General features: G+C 37.0%; 3 protein-coding genes across 5 annotated transcripts in view; 1 reads left to right on the top strand and 2 right to left on the bottom strand.

Moving 5' to 3' along the window:
• Positions 1–7,695, bottom strand: part of LOC137970375 (intraflagellar transport protein 56-like) — a 17,171-nt gene extending 9,476 nt beyond the window's left edge. The window contains exons 1-11 of the mRNA XM_068816898.1: positions 7,536–7,695; positions 6,422–6,568; positions 5,547–5,639; positions 5,187–5,301; positions 4,029–4,078; positions 3,200–3,262; positions 2,312–2,394; positions 2,145–2,214; positions 1,260–1,297; positions 1,021–1,084; positions 633–707 (exon numbers count right to left, since the gene is read on the bottom strand). Of these exons, the coding sequence (XP_068672999.1) occupies positions 633–707; positions 1,021–1,084; positions 1,260–1,297; positions 2,145–2,214; positions 2,312–2,394; positions 3,200–3,262; positions 4,029–4,078; positions 5,187–5,301; positions 5,547–5,639; positions 6,422–6,568; positions 7,536–7,538 (801 nt within the window). The 5' untranslated portion in view covers positions 7,539–7,695. The remainder of the gene's footprint in view (positions 1–632; positions 708–1,020; positions 1,085–1,259; positions 1,298–2,144; positions 2,215–2,311; positions 2,395–3,199; positions 3,263–4,028; positions 4,079–5,186; positions 5,302–5,546; positions 5,640–6,421; positions 6,569–7,535) is intronic.
• A 14-nt stretch (positions 7,696–7,709) lies between these two features.
• On the top strand, positions 7,710–12,133 carry LOC137970381 (WD repeat-containing protein 5-like). 3 transcript variants are annotated; one of them, XM_068816905.1, is made up of 4 exons: positions 7,833–7,970; positions 8,125–8,198; positions 8,740–9,030; positions 11,898–12,133. In XM_068816905.1, the coding sequence occupies exons 1-4, from the start codon at positions 7,933–7,935 to the stop codon at positions 12,131–12,133; spliced, it is 639 nt and encodes a 212-aa protein (XP_068673006.1). In that variant the 5' UTR covers positions 7,833–7,932. The 3 variants fall into 3 exon arrangements, with proteins under 3 accessions (XP_068673005.1, XP_068673004.1, XP_068673006.1); XM_068816904.1 differs by lacking the exon at positions 11,898–12,133 and adding an exon at positions 10,939–11,060 and having other exon boundaries at positions 7,710–8,198; XM_068816903.1 differs by having other exon boundaries at positions 7,721–8,198.
• Positions 11,674–19,603, bottom strand: LOC137970380 (PRKCA-binding protein-like). The gene is made up of 13 exons (XM_068816902.1): positions 19,464–19,603; positions 19,150–19,390; positions 18,715–18,781; positions 16,902–16,991; positions 16,769–16,822; positions 16,163–16,225; positions 15,864–15,951; positions 15,625–15,703; positions 15,290–15,349; positions 14,747–14,797; positions 13,928–13,977; positions 13,363–13,457; positions 11,674–12,937 (listed from the first exon to the last, which is right to left on the bottom strand). The coding sequence occupies exons 1-13, from the start codon at positions 19,493–19,495 to the stop codon at positions 12,792–12,794; spliced, it is 1,116 nt and encodes a 371-aa protein (XP_068673003.1). The 5' UTR covers positions 19,496–19,603; the 3' UTR covers positions 11,674–12,791.
• Positions 19,604–19,653: the final 50 nt, after the last annotated feature.

The raw sequence follows: 19,653 nt of genomic DNA on the forward strand, positions 1-19,653 counted from the left end.
GAGTACAGACAACGCTGAACCACTTTTGATTTGTTAATTTTATCTTATGTGAACAGGGTATACACGTGCAACTTAGCATGGCCCTCAAACTTTGTTAATTTTATTTAGAGATCTGGTATTCATTTATATTGTGCAATTTCTTTAATATTTTATGTGATTCACAAAAGAAAAAGGAAGATGTACAATATAAATGAATACCAGTATCTCTAAGTAAAATTGACCATGTTTGAGGGCCATGCTAAGTTAACAGTGTGCAGATTCTCTGATGTGACTAACAGTCTACAAAATGTCAAACATGTGTTTTGAGCATATTGACTGATATTATTGTCATATCCTAAGTACTTATGGATGCTTCCAATCTGGGGTTTCAACCTGGAATCTGCCAGACTGGTAAGTGGAAAAAATAGCTAACAAAGAGGGCAAGTGATCAGGTAGAAACAGTAACTACTGGTATTATTAGCAATTTTTCTTGATTAATTTTTTTTCTACAAGGAAATTACATTGCAAATTTTTCAGCTGCCAGCACACTTTATAATGCGACCACAAGTAAGCTAATCTATCATTATGGTAGTAAAGATTTACAACGTTCCATTGAAAAAGTCGTTATTTAGCTGTTAAGAGAAGCATCTTACCAAATTATGTTTAATGAGATCATTTGCAAAACTGAATGATGGACTTGCTGTCTCCTGGAGGGTTTTCAGCTCAGCCTGAGAGGATGCAAAAAAGATGTGAAATTATCAAATATCACTGACATTATGATAATCGTTTACTATCATAATAATGATAATAATAATAATAATAATAATAATAATAATAATAAAAGCAACAACAACAACAAAATGAAATCAGTATGTTCATTTTTTAGGGTGTTTTAAATGTCACCAAAGAGAAACAAAAACATTATTAGGTATAAGTATTATTGTAAAATTAATATAAATATTATTATTTGACCAATAAAAAGAAGTTACTGTATTGAAATATAATATTACAACAACACTTTCATGATTTCTAATTTCTCACCTCAGCAGCTTTTCCATTGTATAGTCTGAAGTGATTGCAGGCTTTCAAGTTTACAGCAGTTGCACTGTGAATAACATGAACTTGTCAGTCAGATTATTTTGTATTCAAATGTAGCCAAGTTTCCTTTGGATAACTGGAAGTTTGTATGATGGCTGGGACCAAAACAAGTGTAGATCAATAGATCTACCCTGGCTTATACTATAACTCAACGCTTTATTAGCCCTCAACAGACAATTTACCTGTCAGGGTAATGCTGCAAATAAACTGCCAAAACTTCCTGTGTTAAAAACAAGGAGAACACTTCATTTTAGTTCAATACAATTACATTTTATTTGATATTTTTCAGAAGTTCAGATAACACAAACTAAATAACTATTCATTCTGTGTTGTAAATAGTATCATCATCATCATCATCATTGTCGTTGAACATCCATATTTTACCATAATTTAAGATGGCGTTGGACGGGTGATGACTGTCCTCCACATCTGTCGATCTTGTGCCATATATTCCTCTATTCCTAATATATTCATATCCTCTGTCACACACCCTCTCCACTTTTTCTTGGGCCTTCCTACCAGCCGTCGCCCCTCAACTCCTCCGACTCATTCAACACACCCCACTCCACCCTTTCCACATGTCCAAACCATCTCAATCTTTTTTGCCTCAACTTAACAGAAAGGTCCTCAACCCCACATATCTCCATCACTTCACTGCTTGATCTCCCATCTTGGCAACTCACTCCTGCCATGTATCTCAGCATCCTAGGATGATCCATCAGTCTACTCATCAGTGTCCATTTTTCTGCTCCATATAAAAGAGCAGATCTCACACAGGCTTTGTGTACCCTTCCTCTGCTCCTCAAACCTATATTGGCATTCACCAATAACCTGGCTATTTCCTGCATCTCTCCCATGCGCCTTTGTATGCTTTCAGTCTGATATTGTGAGCAGCACCGTTTTGCAATTCAGTTCTCAAGTAAAGGGTCATTAGCACTGCCAATTATTATTATTATTATTATTATTATTATTATTATTACTCTTGCTTTCACTGCTCTCTCTCCACTACTGCTTCACAGTATCATAATGGAAAATAATACATTAAAAGTACTGCCACTACCACTTGCCTGGGAGACATCATAATAATCCAGTTTGTAATAGCAAAGTGCAACATACACATTGAGCGCCAGATAATCTCTGCAGAAGTAAGAGACAGTAAATTAAATCAGTTGTTGAAAGAAATTCACAAATTACATGAGATCACCAGGTATCTATTAAAGTATGTCACAATTACCTGTTATCTAGTAAAATTCTCTTGTAGATGTCGATAGCTTCTTGGTAATGACTTCTCAAATAATGTATTGAGGCCAAGCTAAGCTGTTGAGAAGGACAAAAGGAATAAAAACAAGAATAGGAACCATGATGGGAATGGGAACAAGAATTGAGTATCTGGCAAAACAGGGCTTATAATTACGAGAACATTAGAAATAATAATTATTTCTAATATTAATTATTAATCTACTTCCCAGAACATTGAATTGAAGTGTGATGCAAAAAGTTTGAATAAATGAAATTTCATTCAACTCTTTCCAAAAAAGAAAACAAATGAACTACGGTAGCAACAATATTGACAAGCTCCCATCTTGCTTGATAGCTCAGTCGGTAGAGCAGTGCAATGCAACACAATCAAACAGTCAAGGGTTTAAATTCTGTTCAAACATGGACTTTTTCAGTCTTGCCAGCAACTGCTTATGTTGATTATGTAATAATATATTATTGCAATGACCTCTCTAACTTTCATTTCTAATAATCAAACTATTTAACATTATTATTCTACAAGGGCCTGTTGGATTGAAGTGATAGATAATCATTTTATATCCAGCAAGCCTGAGTAGAATAATTATTGTTTATTAAAAACTCCAGGTGTTCCCGGGGTAGTATTCTTGACTAAAGCATCGATTTCTGTGTTCCATCAATTCCAGTCTAAAACTGCTTTTGTCAGCCATTTTTTCTCAGAGCTGCAAAAATGTTTTTAGCTTGCTCTATTGCTGACGTGTTCCTTGACCACATTAAGTACTGCAGGTATATGAACTGATACCCTGACTGTCCAGTGAGCCAATGAAAATGCTGGAAATCTGATATCCATAGTTCACTTTTTAATAATAAACATTATTCCTTTTACCTGGTCTTCAATGATATCTTGTAAGGCCTGGTGGTATCCCATAAGTCTCTTCTCATCATTAAACTAGAACGCAAAATACAAAAAAAAAAAAAAAATTCAGCTTTTGCATCACCTTAAAAAAATCGGCAAGATATCTATCAACTTTCCAAAGAAGGATGCCATAAGAGATTCATTGATGGTTGTTCCATATGGCAGAGAAATGATGCGAGCGATGTACACCTTTCATTACAGGGGCAACCCATGGAGGTGTTCTGCAAAATAGACCTGTGTTCTGCAGGTGTGTACCTGCTGGCTGGAAAAAGTATTGGGAATTTGAAGTGCTGGGAAAAAGATTATTATTGTGCTGGGAAATTGTTTTCAATGTGCTCATGCCTCTCCCAGGAGAAAATAATATTTTTGTTGTGAGGGTTATTTAGAGTCAATGTACCCTTTGCTTCTGCCCCTCCCTCCCCCCACTGAAGGTTAAATCCGAGGCCTGTTGCCACCCTCATTAATAAATATTTTTGGCATACAATGAATTCAAATGTTGTTGTTATGCTTGCTGGCTCGGAAACTTCTGCCTGGTCCTGCTGACCAACAGAATTTCTGGTCTTTTTCTGCTGGAAGTGCAGAACAGATAAAAATTTCCCAGCAGGTAGAGAAATTGCTCCAAAAACGCTAATTTTTGGTTTATTTTATGGCAATGATATATTTTGATGAACTTTGAAAAAAAATGGCTTGTTGGGTGCCCCAGTCAGTACAAGAATCCTACCAAAAATTAGAGAAAATATTGTCGTTTACACCAACGATTACACTTTTAAAATTTTCGAGCTCCCATGGGCTGTAGTACCTTGTGGGAAAGGTGAAACAACAATCGGTTTTGAAGTCTGCTCTTTGGACCTAAACAAAGGAAATTAATAATAATATTAGTTAAAACCACTGATGACAAATAAAGTTCTGTTAATTTAAGGTGGGTCAAACCAGTTTCAACACCTTCAAGATACCTTGTTATTGCAAGGATTGACACTACAGCTTCTTAACATGTAACAACAATGTTATGGTACCATGTGAAACATCAATTATTGCTGAAAGAGATGCAGTCATTTTTGTGATGAAACAAGTTACCATGGCAACAGGAAAGCCTTACAAAAACACCCTGAAACTGGTTTGAGCCACCTTAATCTGGAGCAAAAATACATGTATTTCAACATGGCATTGTTATCATCATGATGACAATCTTTAGTTTGTCCACGCAAATGCAAAAAAAAAAAACCTTGTTAATACTACTAAGGAGTCCCTTTGATAACCAAGCTCCATTTGAGTGGTCATATTGGTTTGGTGCAGAGAGAGAGAGTATCGGAGGAGGCATGATCAGATGGCATTGAGGGTCAGTGTACTGGGAGCTTTGTCAGAAGTATGGTGTAAGTGGCTGCTGCTGTGTGCTATAAGGAGGTTCCAGATAAGGTGAGGGGTGTCAGAGGATGGGAACGTGGAGATCTGGCCCCAGTTGTTCGAAGGGAGGATAGCGCTATCCACTGGATAAATCGCTGTCAACTGGATACAATGTAACTCAATTGGTTTTGCTAGTGTTTATCTGCTGGATAGTGATTAATGCGGTGAATAGCACCTTTTGAACAACCGAGGCCTGGTGGGACAGGAGCATCCAGACAACACACGATAGAAGATGGAACATCCTCGCAGGTTGCTTTGTCCACAGAAAGTCAAGGATTATTATCATTACTGACCTTTTGAGTCTTTACTCCCATTTCCTTTTTTAATTCATTATTATGGATTATTATTATTGTAATTGGCTAGCGTTAATTTCTGGCCTATATTTATTATGCACTCTGATTGGCTAAGAGCAGCTATTAAGCTAGCTAGCTGTATTGACCTCACTCTTGCTTGGTCAATACAGCAAGGCCTCAGTTTGAGATTTTGCTGTAACGATCTCACTCTAGGTTATTGACTAGTTCTAAATACTATAAAATTATGAAAAAACTGTTAATACCTTTTAAGGCTGCCTCATCACCTTCTTTGTACATTCCAAGAAAAAAATAGCAACAAGCTAAATTAACCCAGACATCTGGATGGCATGCTTCACTTCTTGTCAGTGCCAGGTATTCCTGATAATAATTATTATTGTAATAAGAATAAACTTGATATTGCAGGTAACAGTATTTAAGCACAGCTGTGACTTAAATAACATTGTTTTAGAAAATGCTTGCATTGTTTTCTTGACAACTTGATGATGCTTTTGCTCACAAATTTATTATGTCAACTTTTGCCTGCACCTAAATTGTCTGCATACTGTAATGTATTTAACTTTTCATGCTGTAGTGATATTTAACTTTTCGTCTGTTTCCTGTACCTCCATGCTTTTCTTGTAATCTCCCAAATGGAAAGCTGTATATGCAATCCATAGGTTAGTTTCTTCACTTGCCTTTCCAGTATTACGGTTAAACTGAAAACAAGACACTAAAATTTTAAAAATTATAACACTGTTACACTGATAATGATAAAATCAAATACACTGTAATAACCTGGATGTAATAAGAGTATTATTTCTTGAAATAAAATGAGTGGGTAAGGAAACAAAAGTTATATTCATTTGGAGTTGATCTTTGATATAAAGTCTCTGCCAGGTAATTTTTTGGCTGGGTTCCCTGGATTTAAAGCCAACTTTTGAACCATGAGAATAGTCTCTATTTAGGAGCTGGCAACCAACAGTGGAAGCTTCTGTCAGTGCCTCTACTTTGCAAGATATCAGCACACATTTGTAGTGAAATGACACCTTTGTTTAACAAAGAGATGTATCCTAACCACAGTTACTTTTTTCTTGTTTTTAAAGGCAAAAACAGTAAGCAAATGCATTCTTTGGTAACCTGGAGCTGACATCACCAGGCCGAACAAACAACTTTTTCCCTGACTTGGGTGATCATTTTCTTCAATCTGGTTATTTTTAAATTCATCGCCAGCTTTTGTTGTTGATCATTAATTGTTGTTGTTGAATTTATGCATAAATGATGTAAACAGACACACTATGCCTTAATTAGCTGAAAGGCATCAAATTTTGGATGTAAAAGCTGTTCTAAATATGGATGGTCTTAGAAAACAATAACTTTAAGGAAAGATGTCGGAGTTGTAGGCTCCAGGTCACGATACACTCAGGTAAGCCTAAATGTTCTTTGTCGGAGAGATGAAAGAGACAAAACACACATGCCTCTTTTAATAAGAATTAAGTACCTCTAGCAACGTGAGAGCCCCAGTGAAATCTCTCATCTGCAAGAAATCTTCTAGTTTTGGCAATTTTCGTTTCTTTTTGGAGTCCTTTGCAGATGATACAGTGTTTCCTGAGCCAGGCCCAACAGCCGGCTTGGTCCTTGAAAGCATCTGCCAAGACATCAGAAGCCAATATTGTCAATGGTTTGAATCAAGGAGTCATATTATAACTTGATAAAGTAAGATCATCAAACAAACAAATGTGGCATGCTGGCACAACATCAACCAACATTGTCAGGTACGTTTTAACCCAATATTGTTCAACACCGGCCAGGGTGCATTCCACGTAACCTCCACGCCAAAGATACACCAAGGGTTTTAAAATTCCATGCCAATTGTCGGTTAACCCATCGACATCCAAACCGGCCAAAACCAGCCAGACTTAGTATTTTACTCTGTCTAACCCCAGACGATTTTACTCGTCAATGTTGGAAACAATGTTCCGTGCAATATTTCAAATAAAAAACAAGAACATTTACATATTTTTTTGCTTTCATCACCAGCTGATAATGCGCCAAAAACTCCAATTACACGCCAGTACATCGTAACCTACACTGAATGTACCCTGGAACACTGGGAGTTGTCAAGCCATCAGTCAGTGTCATGATCAATAAGAAATAGAAGTCTTTTCAAGCTTATTCTCTGAGAACTAATAAAGATGTTGATATGAAAATGTTCTCTTTCTATATGTTTTACGTTAGATTCAATTTTAACACTGCTTTTCTTTCCTTAACGTTAGCTCTAAATCATTACTTATAAGTGATAAGGGCGCCTTCTTATATTAGAACTGCACTAACTCGGATTAGAAGCGGAGTATTTAGTTCCTTATGTAAACAGAAGCTGAAAGCTCGAGCTCATCCCGCCAGAGTTGAGTTTGAGGCGTCTTTTAAAGTAAGATCATCAAACGCAGTTCAGAGAAAAGAATCTCCTCATCATAATTGCGATATTTCAACAGTAAGAATTTCAAAGTATCCACGAAGACTCGCCAGCTGCTTAGTGGAAATTAAGATTAATCATTGTTTTTGCGGTTGCCGGACAACGAATTAAATTAAATTGGCAAAACATAACCACTTCTTACCATTTTGAAGGCAAGCTGTCTTCCTTAGATATTAAAAATAAGATAGTTTGGATTAATATGATTTTGCCACTGCGTGAGTTCTGCAAGCATTATATAGTAAGTGTTTAGGTTCCTAGACTGGTCGCTACGGCCGCCATCTTGATTTTTTGCCATTAGCCTCAACACCATGTAGCAAAACTGAATGCTCTCGGGGAAGGTGAGGATTGCCAAGATGTTTTCTTTATAGTGCAAACAATTATTAAGACCTGTTAATGATGCAACTAAATGAAAGTAGCCACATATTCAAATTTGAAAAGGACGTTTCCATCTTAGCTCATCGTAAAGGAGTTTCGTGTGTGAAATTTAGTCCAAATGGACAACTGATCGCTTCTTCTTCTGCCGATAAACAGATCAAGATATGGAACTTGCACGGGAATTTGGAGGCAACTTTGAAAGGTCACAAGTTAGAAATTTCGGAAGTGTGTTGGGATTCGGAAAGCCGTTTACTTGTCTCAGCTTCAGATGATACAAGTGTTCGAATCTGGGACTGCTTGGCTAAAATTTGCATTAAAATTCTTCTTGGTCATCAAGACTATGCTTTCTGTTGTAGTTTCAATTTGAGGGCAACGTTGGTTGTGTCTGGTTCTTTTGACGAAAGCATAAAGATCTGGAATACAGCTGAAGGTATAAAGGTAGCTTCCTGGTTGAATGAGCCCTGCTGTCCCCTGGCGGCATTAATATTCCCAACAAATATTTCTCGGGCAATCCACTGCCAAAAACCTTAATGTAATATGAAAGACGTCAATCAACCAGTTTATTTGAAAAGTAGGTCGAAAATATGGCATCCAAGGGCTGAAGTGGCCCTACTAACATATAATTAAGATTACAAAATAAGTACAATGAAAGAAAAGATAAAATTGGAATTTATTTAGTCTATTAAAATTAATATTAGTGTTCAATATGGTCGGCACATCAGTGATAATTATTGCAACAGGTGACATCATCCCTAAACCACTGGAACATAAAGCTTAACTGTCCTCTGCATAGATTCCACTTTGGATCGCTTCAGAGAAAGTGGAGCATGCACTGGAACTATTAACTCACTGGAAAGATCACAGAGAAGACAGTGTTAAATAAAGCTGGTGTACGGTACGTTCCAGTGCTATAATAATTTAAAGTTGTCTGGCCTTGAGTTTTACAATTTTTTGCCTGCTCTCTTCAACAGGCACCTGTCTTAAAACCTTGGTCGGTCATTGTGGTGCAGTAACTGCTGTACAGTTTAACCTGGATGGTGCACTTGTTGTTTCCAGCAGCACTGATGGCAAATGCTGTGTTTGGGATGTTATGTCTGGCTGTTGCTTGAAATCAATATTACCCGACAAAAATGTGCAAATACCCATATCACATGCCAGGCTGTCACCAAATGGAAAATATTTGTTGGTGTCTACCCATGATAGTGTCATGAAATTGTGGGATTACAAGATGGGTCAAGGCAGAGTGCTTAAAACCTACCAAGGTAGAATTGAGGTTTCTCTTTATTACTTCACTAAATTCAGGGTGGGTTCGATTGACCTTATTATGGAATAAGAATACATGGTACGATGATTTAAAACGGTATGTCTGGCATTTTGAAGCAACCAAGGTGATAGTAAAGAGATATGTTTGAAATAGCATTTTAGCAAGTGTTTGACAGATTTAATGTGAATCTCCATAAAAAAGTAGGATTTCTAGCTTATATTCTGGAATAGGGTCAATCGAATGAACCCTTAGTTTCTTGTTTCCTTTTAGTCATTAACATCTTGTCATTGCTCTGTTTGTTTTGCAAACCTGATTTTGAATCCAGTGCTACCAGGTAACACAGCGTGGTTACCTAATATCAATTGTTACTGATAGTAGACAGGGTCCTTACGTACCCACCATACAGTAGCAGCATACTTTTAATTTATGGCTGTTTACACCATGGGCTATGGGCCAAGGCAGTAATTTAAGGTGGCTCACACCAGTTTCAACAGTAAAGACAGAGGTAATATCTTAATATTAGAAGGATGAACTCCACAACACCATTAAATAAAACGGCAATTTTTGTTGTAAAGGTGGCGATTGAAACTGCTCCAGAGGGAATTTTTTTGAACTTTTGCAGAAAGTTTGATCTGAACCGGTTTACCCATTGACTCTTAGGAGTGGGACTTAACCCTTTCACCCCTGAACCGGCCTAAACCAGCCATACTTAGTATTTTACCCTGTCTAACACCAGAGGATTTTTCCCGGTTAATCAGGGCGGTTCAGGTGTCAAGGGGTTAATTAATCACTTTCCACTTTCCATTTTTGACATATAAGTAATACAAGGGTAGTTTTAGAAGGCTCAAGATTTTGTTGCCATGACGACCTATTACGTCACGTCAACGAGTGTGTCGCTTTAAGCAATTATTGGTGGTTTATATGGTACTATAACTTTGCTGTTACATGAAACAGTTGGGTAGATTAAATCCTTCGAAATTGTACAGTTTGTTGAAACTGGTGTAAGCCTCCTTGGGGCCTGATTGTTGCACAAATTTCCAATGTCACTTTGATTTTAACCTCCTCATAATTTTGTTGGGATAAACTTTTACATGGAGAGTTTCAGCCATGGCAGAAATTTCACTTTGCCCACCAGGTTGAAATTTTGTTGTGATTACATGGTCAATTTCAGTCCGGGCACGAAATGCACATTTGCATGAAAAAATTTACTGACATGGTACATGGACTTCGGCAGATTTTTCATTCCATTTGCCCAAGCTGAAAATCCTAGCCCGGATTCAGGATTTTCAGCCTAGGCTAAAACCCTCTCCAATGTAACCACCACTTTCATTTCAAAAGGATTTCTTCCAGAACCTGGGCTGAAACAAACCATGTAATCAGGCCCTTAGCTTTAAAGAATTCAGTACACCACGCAGACCACAATACTGGGATCTCCATGCCCTACTCTTTTGTTAAGAATGTGTGGGTTCTTCATCCCTTTTAGCCCTGAGAGTGAGAGTCAATTTTTACTCTAAATGCCAGACGATCATTTTACTTGTCAATGGGAACTGCTTCAGGGATGAATGGGTTAAACATCCCACAGAATTTATGAACGATTACCTGAGAAAACTTTAAGTGCAACCTTAACAAAGGCAGCACATTCTACAAAGTTCTTTAGGATCCTCGAGTGTTGGTCTGTGTAAAGTATGGGCCCATGACCTATTATCTTGGGGGAAAATGCTTGTAACCTGCTAACCTAACCAGGTTTAAGTACAATACTTTGTTTACTTAGTAATTTGTTTTTCCTTTCCTGTACAGTGTATGTGCAATATCTTTCACTTTTATGCTCAACCAATCAGTGGCTACTGGGCAAAACAATTTTGTTTTGGCTCATGTGTTTGCTTTGCATTGCGATTGGCTTTTGCAGCCTTCTCAAAACTGGCCGGTCAACGGCTCAATGAGCCACCTCCTCAGAAAGTTTGACCGTCTCCTTCCAGTCAGGAAATGTCTCATTTTTATAACGACAGGTGAGACAGAAAAAAAAAACACAGACAACACAATTTTAGCTGTAAAGTAAAGTCACTGGAGATGATATAAAGGCTTAAAAAAATGCTTGTTTGACGTACAAATTCACTTCCGCAATATTTTTTTGCCTGGTGCACATGAAATGTTTATTTAACTAACATTCCAGTATTTCTTATCAGACACCATGCAAGTGTCAATAAGATCCCCCAGATTTCACTAAATTGCATCTGTGAGTGTCTAAATTTCAAAAATTTCCTACGGGAACATGCCTAGCTTGCGCCCTTTGGCCACCCGCTTTGCGGTCACCCCAAAACGCACACTGTGGACTGTGCAGACCGTGCAGACCAGGGAAAAAATATGGTGTTACCCTCACTATTATTGAGAGCTAACCGTAAACAGGCTAACCTGAATGTTATTTAGGCCTAATTAGGCTAACTGAATGTTATTTAGGCCTAATTAGGCTAACCGAATGTTATTTAGGCCTAATTCAGGCCAACCAAATTTTCATTTTACAGACGGTCTGCACAGTGTGCAGTCTGCGTTTTTCAGTGGCCCCTTGCTTGGGTGCCTTTGGCACCAAAACCGTCTCCACTTTCCTTATAACCTGCTCCCCAAAAACATTAATTTTTGAGAAGGCTGCTTTTGTTAATATTTTATTTGCAAGTGTCCAAGGAAACACCACTTAAACATTGATTATCACTAATTATATCATTTATTCAGGGAATGTTTACAATTGGTAAAGTTTGAATAATTAATTATTTATCTCATTTGCTTGAGCAACAACAACTAATACTCCAGTAAAGAGACAGGTAGATCTCAGTTTTGTTTGTCTTTGTAACATTGCGTTCTTTCTTCCTGCAGGTCATATAAACAAGGATTACTGTGTGATGGGCTGTTTTAGTACTGTAAATAGAAAGTGGGTTATTTCTGGATCAGAAGATGGTCATATCTTTATCTGGGACCTGAACACTGGTGAAGTGGTTGAGAAGCTTGTTGGGCACACAGGACCCGTGTTGACCTGTGATGCTCATCCATCGCAACAGATTATTGTGTCAGGATCACTTGACAAAACAATCAAGATCTGGAGATGGAGTTGAATGCACTAAGGATGGAAAATTACATTGTATGGTTTCATAAAGACCTGTCCTGGTAACAGAGCTTTGGCTGGCAGGAGAGTATGGAAAAACACTTGTCAATAACATGATAATCACTGTATTGTCAAACTCTCTGCATTTTTTTAAAATAGTGCTAGTGTTATGACAATGTTACACTAAAACAAAATAAGCAACTGTTATGATGCTTTCATAGACCCTATGGAAAAATGGCTGCCTTTAAATAATTATTCTTTTGTTCATATTCAAAATAGCCCAACTAACCTCGTTTTTGAGACAAAAATTCTAAAGAATTTGTTATCCCGAACGAGGTTAGTTGGGCTATTTTGAATATGAACAAAAGAATAATTTAAAGGCAGCCATTTTTGCATAGGGTCTATGGGTAGCTGTGTTGGCATAGAATGCTTGCATGTAATCAGCTGAGATTTACGTTGATTCATTGCATTGGCATCACATGGGTTCAGTATTCTGTTGTTTTCTAGAGATTCTTGAAAACTACACAACACAGTAATTTGAAAAACATTACCCACACAATTTGAATGCTGCTCCCTTTTAACGATTTCAATGCTACTGTCTCAACTGAATAAATAAATTCCATATTCTGTACAAGTTTCTTTTTGTCTCGTTTACATGGACTTAAAAATTATTTCAAGGTATTTCCCAGTGCTCCTCGTGTAAGATCAACTTCTATAGGAAAGACATTTGCCTCCTTAAGAACTGCAAAGGAATTCTCATGATACTCTGTGACAGCTGCAACAAACCGCTGTAGCTGGAACACAATGTCTTGCACTGTGAAGAAATCAAAACAAAATAACTCAAACGTTTGTTAGAAATTAAGTTTGTTTTGGGTACATTCTAAATACATCTGCCTTGCTCTGGCAAATCTCATTCCATACTTACTCTCAATAATGTACATGTACACTGTCCAAAAAATAATGGTCTGAGATGCAGTAGCCTCGACTATTGAGATCAAAATGCTCTATGCACTGCATGGGTTACAGAACTACTGATAAGGGCTTTTAGTATCAATTCAATGACCCTACAGTAGTTAAATTTAGTGATGAAGCATAATCATGTTGCTGTCAGCAAATCCTTAAGTTTTAACCATTCATGGTATCACTGTGACAGCTTCTTGTAAAATCAAGATATTGGAATTCGTTGATTCCTTTCCTAAGGTAAGATTACATTCTAGTCAACAAAAAAACTTAAATTACCATGTTTCTGATCAAGAAGCTCAAGTTTGACAAGCACATCAGATCGTAGTTTTGCAAATCTCTCTCTTGCCAACTGACGACAACGCAACACTACCCTGCAGTTAAAAGAAGTTGTGGGTTTTAAGAAGAAAGCACAGCTTGTTTATCTACAATGTAAGTTAAGTTTGATCTACATTGTAGGTTTAAGTGCATTTTGTAGTCAAAGAGGTATTCTGGACTTTTAATTGTCAAACATCTTTACAACATTGATCAGACACCAGAGCCTTTGTAGGTTGTGCAATGGACTGCAAAGTTGATGGCCAAGACTGGCTAAAGTATAGCTGTATCTTAACAAGCTGACATTGAACCGGAGTCAATGGAAGACTATTAAAAGTACATCCCTATCTGACGCTGAAGTTGACCAGGGAGACAACATTATTTTATGTTAACATTCACTCAGTCAGTCAGACAGTCACACAGCAGTTCTATGAGTCCTCAAACCAGCTAAAGAGATGAAGTTACTGTTGAGAGGAAGTGTACAATATCTTTCCATGTCTTTTGCAATGATGGAACAACAAATTATTACCTGTAATCATAGTTTCCTGTTTCTACTCTGTAAAGTGATTCATGTAATGCCTGGGAAATTTCAAAACATAAAAGAGATAAATCAAGCATACTTATTATGAACAATAAGCTAAAAACTAGCAGTAATAAAGGATTACATGTAACTATTGAGGTGCATTTGATTCATTGACAAGGCATTTTGAAAGTATACGTAGATGATTCCATATGTTGGGAGAATAATTTTGTACCTTTTTCCAGTATTTTTTCAGTTATGCAGGTACTGTACAGTGTATCACACAATAATTTCACTATTATCTTGTTGCTAACAATTTTACTATGCACAGTTTAATTTTGTTATAATGCAATATCGGTTTTGTGGGATATCAGTAGACTTTCTCGTTGGATAGCCAAGCCAGTGTGACTCCCTGGAGTGTACAGCAAGGGGTATCACTGGACAAGCACCCATCCAGGTATTTATAATAACCCCATCCAACAGGCCTTAACTTTGTTGCACAAGTGGGAAAATTTTGGACGTTTTCCCTTAAGCAAGCCATACACTATCACATACAGTAAGATTGAAGCCGTGTGTGCCAGCCAGCCAGTCAAAGATGAAGACCAAGAAATCATAATTATCATGGCATCAAGATTGCTTCCCAGGGAACATCACACAGGATTGATATGATGAGGATGCAATCTCCTCTTTCCAATGCAATAAGGTAAAGTACACAGCGCAAGAAATGTTTCTTTTGGGAAGGTGCCGGCAAAGATGTACTTTGAATTCATACCACAGACTCTACTGGCCTATTTAAATAATGGAAGTACATAGAATAAACTAGCTTACAGCATAAGCATACTCTTCATCATCCATTTCCTTGACCTTCAGGCAGTAGGACTAAAACAACAAAAATACATAATATAATATTACATTGAAGATATTACAAACAAATATTGAGGAGGGGAAATTAACACTTGTCCTCTAAATGTTTGGTTCAAAAAATATTCTGAGTTGCCATGAACTCAGAATTATTAGTATTAGGAAAAATGCCAAATTGACTTCTGTTAATAATATTAAATTCCAATCAAGTCCATCCAAAGAGAGATGTGGCAGTCAGAATGATTCATACACGTATCTTCAAGTTTTGTTTTTCCAAGCCATTTGTTGTGCATCTAAAGAAACACTGAAGTCATCCAAATTATTATTTTCAGAAAAAAAAATCATCAAGGATAATTTTTTTTCAATAAAATCATCATTAGAAACAAGGAATGAAAATGTTGTTCAAGCCTACATGTACACTGACACTTCACCAGCCATAGTTATTATTTACGGCAAATACACTCATATTACAGAGCTATAAATAATTATTGAGAAAATATTAAAGCTTACCAAGTACTCAAATTTGGCATCAGCATATTTCTTGATTGTCAGTTTGGTGTCTGGGATTGCCTTTAAAAGAGCGAATTTAAATAGGTTAAATCTGGAACAACAAATTTAAGTTGAAATCACAAGGAAACACTCTTTCATCCACACTGTATTTAATTATTACCATAATTTACTTATTAACCCATTGACATCCAAACCGGCTGAAACCGGCCAGACTTAGTATTTTACTCTAACACCAGACGATTTTATTTTGCTCGTCAATGGGGAACCCCTGGGAGTCGATGGGTTAATCACTCACTGAACAACTATGTCCCCATTAAAGAACACTGCATCCTTACCTTGGCAAGATAAGTGCTTAAATCACTTAACATTGGTTTTACTTTCTTTAAGTAATCCATTCCAAGTCTTTCAAAGTTCCTAAGAAATTGCATTGAAAAAAATGCCTTTCACTTTTAATAAAAATGTATAAGTTAAAAGATCAAAAAGCAAAATGAAATTTACTAATGTAATGAGACTAGATTTCACAGAATCATGCTAAAAGTTAATACTTGTACTGAGTTATTCATGGTGAAAATACCTGTGAGCCTCACTGAAAATAGCAAATGCTTCACTTGCATTTGGTTGCAATTCTCGTACACCTATGGAGGCAAAGATATCTCCCAGCTCTAAGGGAAACAAAACACCACATTATTAACAAGGATTATACCAATCAATAAAGGAAGAGAATGCAACACACAAATCTTGACAATAAGTTACACGTACATGTAGGAGATGAAAAAAATGTACAGTACTGAGAAAATTTTTACTACAATGGAGACACTGGAATCTGAATTCATGCAGTGCACAAATTATCATTCAGCTGAAAGAATGAATTACCTTTGTGTGTTTGTGCTAAGTTATAGAAACTTTGAAGAAACTGCCGTGCATGATCAAGGAGGCCTGATGAACACAAGAAACACCAATAGTAAACAACTTTTAAAGGGAAAATTAAACTCAATTGTCACATCTTTAGGTAAGAGACATACACTGTACATTTAGCTACATGTAAAACACTTACTGAATATTATATGCATGGAAATTAGGTAAAGTTGGCCTCATAGCACTAGATAATGACAGAATTCACAAACAATGTCAAGGGGAATTTGTAGTGCCTTACATTGTAACTTTCACTGGATAAATTGACTTAGGGTATTTTAAAAGTGATAATAATCCAAGAAAATGCATCTGTGAGTAAATACCCCTTATTTTGGAAAGGGGCCCATGCAAAAGAAAAGAATTGGATTGGTTCACCATCACTCCACAGACAGAGCTAGAGTTAGGCCCTGAGCAGGAAGTGGGTTAAGGTACAGAAGTGTCCAAATTGAACAAGATTACAGAACATGGTACATCATACAACAAAAAAGCTTCTGAAAAAGGTACAGGTACCACGTAGCTGCTAACGTTTAAAGCCAAAATGATAAATCTACGCTGCAAAAATCCTACCCTTGTAAATGTTAGCATTTTGCTCCAGTTCTTCAAGCTTCTTTACCAAGCCATCTGCAAGGATAATTATGTTGCCAAATTATTCAATTACTTGATTTTCAAACTGTGCATTCAGATACTTCACTGCACTCACCATTACATAAAATTGCTCTGCTGAGGCCCAAGGCATCTGCAGTGGATGAACTCATGTGTTCCACAATGCGGTGCTTCATTTTCTTCAAGACTATTCAAGATAAAATTAATAATGAACAAATCTTTCACAAAAGAAGTGACAATGCGGTAGTTCAATGCCATCAACCTCAACCTAGGAGAGAGACCCTGGGAACAAGGTTGCAATGCCATTTTCATTTATATCTAAAGTATTGAGGAAATTCAGGACTGCTAATTCACATAACCCTTTCCCTTCTTAGAGTGACACTAGGAGATTTCACTACTCCTGCCAATAGCAGTTTTCACTCGTCATTATAGGGGCCAATTCTAGAGTGCATGGTAACCACATCAATGTCCACTATCTGTATGTCCCCCGGCCTATAACCTTTTTCCTAATGTGTTGTAAGAGTGACACATAATGATTTTTCCCTATCTGACACCAGGGCCCGGTTGTTCAAAAGCCGATTAACGCTAATCCCGGATTAAAAATTAACCAAGGAGTTTATTTCTCTATTCCCAAATGCTGTTCAACGCTGATATTCGGCAAAACTTTACATTAGAAGAAGTCAATCCTGAACAACAGAAATAAGCAAAAGAAACTTTCACCAAAAAGTTGAAAACATGAAACAAAAGTTTACGCTAATCCTTGATTAGGTTAATCCGCTTTCGAACAACCGGGCCCAGATGATTTCAGTTGTCAGTGGGGGCCAGTTTAATTAGGGGTGAAAGAATTGAAAAATGGCAGGTTGTTCAAATGCGCAATCAGCAAAGCTCTGTAAGGCAAAGCTTCATGGAAAGCAGCTTTTTAATATACAGCTGTAGTGTAATTTATAGGATTTACAGTGATAGTTTTGATCTTTCTTTAAATAGCTAATGAATTGTCCATAGTTTAAATAGTTTTATTCATTCGTTCAAGTTGGCTATTTTCCAAGCATGGTAGAGTTGAGGCTGGGATCTGACAAACAACAATATCCAGTCAGTTTTCAGAGCGGAATTAGAACTTGGCGCATAAGCAAGCAAATCCAATGCCCTGTGACAACAGGATTACACCACCTACCAATTCCCTTTCATTTTCTATTTCATTTTTTCCACATCATTCAATTTTTATGGCAGGGTTTCAGAGGCTGGAGGTCGTACGTTTCGCCCAGTTGTTTACTATTTCACGTCAGGTATTTTGATGCCATAAATTTTACTGTAGATTTGCATTTGGTGGCTTCTTCTTTTCTTTCTTGGATTTGGTTATCTCAGGAAGCCATAAACAATCTCAGACAATCACCACAAAAAATCCTTCAAACTAAGAAGAAGTCAAATCGCTTTATTTTGCTTACTATATGGAATAGTCGATCTGTTGGCATTTCATTCACAACTTTGGAACGATCTACCAGAACACATAAAAAACTCTGATAATCTCCAGACTTTCAAAACACGACTTAAATCTTATTTCTTCAAGGGAACTTTTGTACAACCTTTCGTTTATGGATTAATTTTGAATTTTCATTTTTCATGACTTGTAAAGCGCTTAGATCACGTCTGGATAGGCGCTAGATAAGAAATATTATTATTATTATTATTAAGTTTAGTCTTTTCTTTTTTTTTTCCCAATCATCCTGAGAGTTTCATTTATAATAATTTACAGGGGACCTAGGCCTCCTTGAGGGTTCGCTCCCAAGGCCTTGCAATGGAACGTAACCATGTCCTCTACTTTCCTTATTTAATCCGGTACTTTGAAAAGCTATCGCAAACCCTGTTATGGGTCACGTTACCTTTGAATTTTGCCAACATATGGGTGCACTTACTTATGTCCAAGGTTTTTCCTTCCGTTGGTTCAGCATGCAGCTTTACGTAATTAATGGTCACCTCGTCCTAGGATGATGTGATTGATACATGATACAAAAATTAATACTAAATTACTGGTAACAAGGTAAGAAGAATCACAATGGAATGAAATTGCGTAGAACAGAAGGTGGTCAACACTTTTCATAACATAGCTAAACTTACAAAGAATCAAAAACTTACCCAGCATTTTACAAAGGGCTGTATATAAATTATTAATAACAAGTATGAACAATAACAAAGTTATCCGGATCACTTATTCATGGAACCTTCACTCACTTTAACTTTTATTGAAGTTAGTTCCACAGTGTATCATCCACAGGTTAAAAGAATAATTTGCCTTTTCAATTAATGACTCATGTCATCTAAACTGGAGCCAGTTAGTTAACACTTCTTACTTTCACTGCTTGAATGGCTCGTGCCACGTCTACTTTGGTCTTTCCCCTCAGAGATTTGCCATTGACGCCAACGATTTCATCCCCAGCTTGAAGAACTCCTTCTCTTGAAGCTGGCGTATTGTCAAATACTTGAACCACATAAAGGCAAGGGCATAGAGGAGCTCCCCCTCCGATGCTGATACCAATAAGATTTTGTTTATCCTTTTTCAACACAACTGATCCCGGTTTACCTTGAAGACCCCTAGCCAAAGAAAATTCATTGATGTGATATCTCGACCACAATCATAACATCCACTGCCTTCTTGATAGCTTACCTAGGGTCTATTTCATACTCATATTCCATCATCGTGTCCAAAAAACCCTTACATACATGTAAAAAACGTTCTTAAAAATCTTTGATTTTCAGCAAACTTTGATTTTCTTGAGCCCTCAAGTCAACCAGTGGATAATCAGTGTATTTCGTAAAGAGCACGCGCAGTTATAACCTAGGAACCAATCTACCCG

Source organism: Montipora foliosa, chromosome 9 (assembly GCF_036669935.1).
Source record: "Montipora foliosa isolate CH-2021 chromosome 9, ASM3666993v2, whole genome shotgun sequence".
NCBI lineage: Eukaryota > Metazoa > Cnidaria > Anthozoa > Scleractinia > Acroporidae > Montipora > Montipora foliosa.

Bases quoted from the DNA above. Each gene is read 5' to 3' on its own strand.
- LOC137970381 (XM_068816903.1), top strand. From the start codon at position 7,787: ATGATGCAACTAAATGAAAGTAGCCACATATTCAAATTTGAAAAGGAC. The intron at 8,199-8,739 runs GTATAAAGGTAG...TCTCTTCAACAG, and splicing joins GATCTGGAATACAGCTGAAG to GCACCTGTCTTAAAACCTTG. The intron at 9,031-11,897 runs GTAGAATTGAGG...TTCTTCCTGCAG, and splicing joins AGTGCTTAAAACCTACCAAG to GTCATATAAACAAGGATTAC.
- LOC137970380 (XM_068816902.1), bottom strand. From the start codon at position 19,495: ATGATGGAATATGAGTATGAAATAGACCCTAG. The intron at 18,782-19,149 runs GTAAGAAGTGTT...ACATCATCCTAG, and splicing joins GAGCCATTCAAGCAGTGAAA to GACGAGGTGACCATTAATTA. The intron at 15,952-16,162 runs GTAATTCATTCT...TGTTTCCCTTAG, and splicing joins CTTAGCACAAACACACAAAG to AGCTGGGAGATATCTTTGCC.